The sequence below is a fragment of the Oryza sativa genome, chromosome 4 (genome assembly GCF_034140825.1).
Source record: "Oryza sativa Japonica Group chromosome 4, ASM3414082v1".
Classification (NCBI taxonomy): Eukaryota; Viridiplantae; Streptophyta; class Magnoliopsida; order Poales; family Poaceae; genus Oryza; species Oryza sativa.
Genome location: NC_089038.1, coordinates 9,320,001 through 9,326,264, shown reverse-complemented (window position 1 = coordinate 9,326,264; position 6,264 = coordinate 9,320,001). Strand labels below are relative to the sequence as shown.

At 37.4% G+C, this 6,264-nt stretch overlaps 1 protein-coding gene across 1 annotated transcript; it reads right to left on the bottom strand.

The window, feature by feature from the left end:
- Positions 1–801: 801 nt before the first annotated feature.
- LOC107280606 (large ribosomal subunit protein uL2cz/uL2cy) lies at positions 802–5,518 on the bottom strand. The gene is made up of 3 exons (XM_066309738.1): positions 5,484–5,518; positions 4,586–4,992; positions 802–3,934 (listed from the first exon to the last, which is right to left on the bottom strand). The coding sequence occupies exons 1-3, from the start codon at positions 5,516–5,518 to the stop codon at positions 3,492–3,494; spliced, it is 885 nt and encodes a 294-aa protein (XP_066165835.1). The 3' UTR covers positions 802–3,491.
- Positions 5,519–6,264: the final 746 nt, after the last annotated feature.

The following is a 6,264-nucleotide window of genomic DNA, read 5'->3' as shown; positions in this document are numbered from 1 at the left end:
GAACCTGGTTTTTTATTTTCAATACTACTTTTTTTGGGGGGTTATATTTCTAACCGAAGAAATTGACTTCGTATGGGCATTTTGCTGGCAGCTATGGAAATAGCTGCTCTAGCTACAGTTTCGGATACTCCGCCCATTTCATAAAGTATTCGACCTGGTTTAACAACGGCTACCCAATATTCGGGGGATCCCTTTCCCGAACCCATACGTGTTTCGGTCGGTCTTATTGTAACCGGTTTGTCGGGAAATATACGTACCCAGATTTTTCCACCACGACGTGCATATCGTGTCATTGCTCTTCGTCCTGCTTCTATCTGCCTCGCCGTAATCCAAGTGGGTTCAAGTGCTTGAAGAGCATATCTACCAAAACAAATACAATTGCCTCGGTAGGATTTTCCCTTCATTCTTCCTCTATGTTGTTTACGAAATCTGGTTCTTTTGGGGTTATAGTCGATGGTTCTCTCTTAGTTCCATCTCTACTGCAAAACTGGACATGAGAGTTTCTTCTCATCCAGCTCCTCGCGAATCAAATGAGAAAGTGTGCAAATTTCTCTAATTCCACAATATTCTAAAATATTACGGATAGATACACATTAATAGGAAAGGTTAGGGTTTTTAATATTGAATTTATTAAAATACTAAAATATATAGTCAAGAAAGAGGATCTAGAATATATCTAGATGTGTATGTTTATTTATCTATATTCTATATTTAATGTAATTCTTTTTTTTTTTTTTTTTAATCTCCTTTTTTTATTTTACTCTTATTGAATCGCGGTAAAGTATTCTAATTCAATAAAAATTTCGCGGGCGAATATTTACTCTTTCCTGTCTTATTTGTTAATTCATAACCTTATCAAATAAGACAATTTTTTTGGTTTGTTCCGCCATCCCACCCAATGAAGTATTGGGATTCTTTTCAAGAAAATCCTATCCAGTCATAGGTTCTGTCGTTCCCACTGCTTCTCCTTTAATGGTTAGGTTTGAATCTCGCAATGGAGCTTCCAAAAAATTTCTTTCCGAGTCAATTTCTCAGTTTTATTAACTCGGGACGCTCTTTGTTATTCCTTGAAATTTGTATTTCTTGTTTCAATCAAATTACGATTTCGAATTCTCTGTTATTTTTATTATATTGATGCTTTATCACATTGCTTTTTATGATGTAATTCATAGACCATACATATTGGAATCCTATATCTTTCTTATTTCTCTTCCTTCTTTCTATCATCCTTCCTTTTATCTACATCCCCTTTAGTTTTGCTTCACAACTTAGAATCCTATTTTTTTTTAAAGAAAAAATTGCAGTTGCTACACGTATATGATAGATTTACTCATTTATGATAGATGTATTTATTCATATAGTGACTGTTTCTTAGTTAGGATCTCGACAATACGAAGCAATAGGTTGGTTATTAGTTCATTTTCTATAATTACATAGTAGGGTTCATTCTATTTTTTTTTAATCCCCTTTTTGAACCCTAAAAAAAAACTAACGAGTCACACACTAAGCATAGCAATTTTATTAAAAGATTTCTCAATTTTCATTAAATCTTATAGAAAGAGGTAGAATTTCTTCTTTTTTTCAGGGATTTTAGGGAAAATAAGGCTCTTGTCATTTTTTATTCTATTACTGAACAGAATGGGAAGACAGGGTTGGTTATTCTTCGTCTACGAATATCCAAATTTTAACTCCTAATACTCCATAGATAGTTCGAATTGGATAGCAGCAATAATCAATTTTAGCGCGAATTGTTTGGAGGGGAAGTCTACCTTTTTTGATGCACTCGGCACGCGCAATTTCTTTTCCCGCGAGACGGCCTGCAATTTTTACTTTTACTCCCTTTATATCTGTTTTTTTAGTTAATTCAATGGCTTTTTTCATTGCCTTTCGGAATGAAACTCTATTTTTTAATTGGAAAGCTATATATTCTGCAAGAATGTTAGGTTGTCTATAAGGTTCTTTCACTTTTTCGATCCCAATATTAAGTCTCTGGTTTACAGAATTAACTTCTTTTTGTAGATCTTTCTCTAATTCTTCGATTGCTCCTTTTTTCTTTAATAAATTGGGGAATCCAATATGGATTATGACGTGGATTGTATCGATTTCTTTTTGAATTTCTATATGTGTAATTACTTCGGAACTTGAGCCTGAGTCCATTTTTTTATTATGTGTAATTACTTCGAAACTTGAGTCTGCTTCTATTTTTCTATTCGAGCCCTTTTTCCTATTCTTTTGTATATAGTTCTTGATACAATTCCGTATTTTTTTATCTTCCTGTAGACCTTCAGAATAATTTTTTGGTTGTGCGAACCAAAAGGAATGGTGATTTTGGGTTGTACCAAGTCTGAAACCAAGTGGATTTATTTTTTGTCCCATATTTTTCTATTCTATTTTTTTTACCGGGAATCAAATCTTAGATGGATCTAAAGATTATTTCGATTTCTTTACTATATTTAGTACAATTGTTATATGACACATGGTTTTTTTTATGGGAGAACTACGTCCTCGAGCCCGAGGTCTGAATTTATTCATAATAGTACTCCTACTGACTTCGGCTTTAGTGATGAATAAATTTGCTTTGTCGAAATCCCTATAATGAGTAGCATTTGCTGCTGCCGAATAAACCAACTTTAAGATGGGATAAGATGCTCGATAAGGCATGAGGTTCAATATCATAACAGTTTCTTCGTAGTAACGCCAACGAATCTCATCCAGAACTCTTTGTACTTTGAAAACGGACATGTGGATGCGTTTTTGTGCTTTGAAAACCCGTTCGAACTTAAGTAGACGATCGGTTGGTACTTTTCTTGCGAGTTTCCTTAGCCCACTCTTCTTCTTCTTTATCCTAGGGGTATACTTTACCAGTTTGAAACTTGTCATAAATAAGGTTATTCCCCGCTTACCTATTTCTTTTTTTTTTATTTTGAATCTTTCTATTCTGAATTCAGTTAACGACGAGATTTAGTATCCTTTCTTGCACTTTCATAACTCGTGAAATGCCGAGTTGGTACGAATTCCCCCAATTTGCGACCTACCATAGGATTTGTTATGTAAATAGGTATATGTTCCTTTCCATTATGAATCGCGATTGTATGGCCAACCATTGCGGGTAGAATGCTAGATGCCCGGGACCACGTTACTATTGTTTCTTTCTCCTCCTTCATATTGACCTTTTCTATTTTTGCCAATAAATGATGAGCTACAAAAGGATTCGTTTTTTTTCGTGTCACAGCTGATTACTCCTTTTTTTCCATTTTAAAGAGTGGCATTCGATGTCCAATATCTCGATCGAAGTATGGAGGTCAGAATAAATAGAATAATGATGAATGGAAAAAAGAGAAAATCCTTTAGCTGGATAAGGGGCGGATGTAGCCAAGTGGATCAAGGCAGTGGATTGTGAATCCACCATGCGCGGGTTCAATTCCCGTCGTTCGCCCATCCCATTATTGCAAATTCCAAAAATGCAATTTTCCATATTCCTAGTTACGTATTTACTTACGGCGACGAAGAATAAAACTATCACTATATTTTTTCCTTTTCCTAGTTCTTCTTCCAAGCGCAGGATAACCCCAAGGGGTTGTGGGTTTTTTTCTACCAATGGGGGCTTTCCCTTCACCGCCCCCATGGGGGTGGTCCACAGGGTTCATAACTACCCCTCTTACTACGGGGCGTTTACCTAGCCAACACTTAGACCCGGCTCTACCCAAACTTTTTTGGTTCACCCCAACATTACCCACTTGTCCGACTGTTGCTAAGCAGTTTTGGGATACCAAACGGACCTCCCCAGATGGTAATCTTAAAGTGGCCGATTTACCTTCTTTTGCAATCAGTTTCGCTACAGCACCTGCTGCTCTAGCTAATTGCCCACCCCTTCCACGTGTGATTTCTATGTTATGTATGGCCGTGCCTAAGGGCATATCGGTTGAAGTAGATTCTTCTTTTCTCTCAAAAAACCCCTTCCCAAACTGTACAAGCTTCTTCCAAAGCATACGGCTTTCTAGATGTATATGACGATCTCTAGACAGATGGATCTTATATGAATCGTATGATGAAGTACCACATGAGTGGATATATAGGAAAGGAATCCAAATCTGCCGAATCGCTCATGTTATGATCTTCTACATCCTAGGTCTCCGCGTTCCGTCATCTGGCTTATGTTCTTCATGTAGCATTCAGATCGAATGACTCTATGAAATTACGTCGATACTTCTACATATTATGGGTAACGTAGGAGACATCCCTATTTTCCCCCGGGGGTCTTAATTACCACTGCTTAGCTTTCAATTCGCCTCTGACCATCAAATTAAATGTGAATAACCCGTCCTCCTCTCTTTGAAACAAGGGGCGCTTCCGGTTCTGTGCGTGCTTCAAACAATTTTGTCTTCTCCATATTACCATATCTCTAGAGTCAATAATTTTCTATGAGGAACTACTGAACTCAATCACTTGCTGCCGTTACTCAACAGTTTTCTGTTGAGGTCTATCCCGTAGAGGTAGTCAAATTGGATCAGTGATCGATTTCTAGGTTTCGTCGTAAACCTAATTGGTTACTTCCAATTACGTAAATCAATAGTTCAAACCGCACTCAAAGGTAGGGCATTTCCCATTGATATAGGAACTTTTGTACCAGAAACAATAGTATCTCCAATTATAGCCCCTCTGGGATGTAAAATATATCCCTTCTCACCATCCCCATAGTGTATGAGACAAATGTACGCATTTCGATTAGGGTCGTATTCTATGGTTACGATTCTACCAGATATGTCTTTTTGATTCCGTCGAAAATCGATTTTACGGTATAGGCGCTTATGACCTCCCCCTCTATGCCTTGCGGTAATGATTCCTCTGGAATTACGACCTTTACCACAACGGTGCCGTCCATGGATCAAATTATTTCGTGGATTGGATTTCACTTGCCTATCTATGGTTCCCTTGCGTGTGCTCGGGATAGGTGTTTTGTATAAATGTTTCGCCGTATTATTAAGTATTCTCCTTTAGTTTTTTTCTCTATCTAGAAGTGGAATAGAATAACCCGGTTGAAGGGTAATGATCATACGTCTGTAATGCATTGTATGTCCTAGAATAGGGCCCATTCTTCTACCCTTTCCGGGTAGTCGATGGCTATTCACAGCTACTACCTTAACACCAAAGAAGAGTTCGACCCAATGCTTTATTTCTGTCTTAGTGAATCCCGATTCGACATTAAAAGTATATTGATTCTTTCCCAATAAACGAAGACTTTTTTCTGTAAATACTGCGTATTTGATTCCATCCATAAATCGACTTTCCCTCCTATGCTCTGAGTTCCAGTATCGATAAGAATTCGAGTTCTTATTGTTCTTATGTTATGGTATGAATATACCATACCAATTCGTTATGTATGGATGATGGATGAGATTCCATGGATAGAGAGCCAGTTCCAATAGACTTATGGAACGTTCCGGTTCGCGTGCATCCAGCAGGAATTGAACCCGCAAATTTACCAATTATGAGTTGGGCGCTTTAACCATTCAGCCATGGATGCTTAACAGGGATCATCGTACATCGTAAATAACCAATTTTCATATAGAAAGACATATCATAGAAAAATGAAATCGAAAATATTCGGAGATGGCAAATATTCGGAGATGACTATGAAAACACCTCTCTGGATCCTCGAATTGAAAGAGAGATTGAGAGGGATCCAGAATCCTAATTCTCGCTATTTGGAATGGATCCAATTCTATTGAGTCTGACTCATAGTGATCATTTCTCTTTAGCAAAGAATGACCTTGGTTATCAAAGGATTGAACAACCGGGATCCGTTTACTTATGATACCTAGTTGACATTGATAACAAGGATCTAATGAATTATGAGTTTAATAGATCCTCTTTAGCAGAAAGACGTATATTCCTTGCTCATCACTTATTCCCAAACCTCGTATGGGGCTAATCGTTTTCATTTACCATCTCAGGGAAAATCCTTTTCGTTCCGCTTAGCCCTATCGGGTATTTTAGTGATAGGTTCTATAGGAACTGGACGATCCTATTTGGTCAAATACCTAATGAAAAATTCCTATTTTCCTTTCATTAAGGTACGAGGGCTTCTTATTCCACAAGAAAAGAACGAAAGCACCTTTTCATTCTTTCATATACTGGGGGTTTTTACTTGGAAAAGACAATGTTCCATACTAAAGGATTCGGGTCCATAACCACGAGTTCCAGTGCACTAGATCTTGTAGCACTTAGCAACGAGGCCCTATGAATAGACATATAGAATTTTTG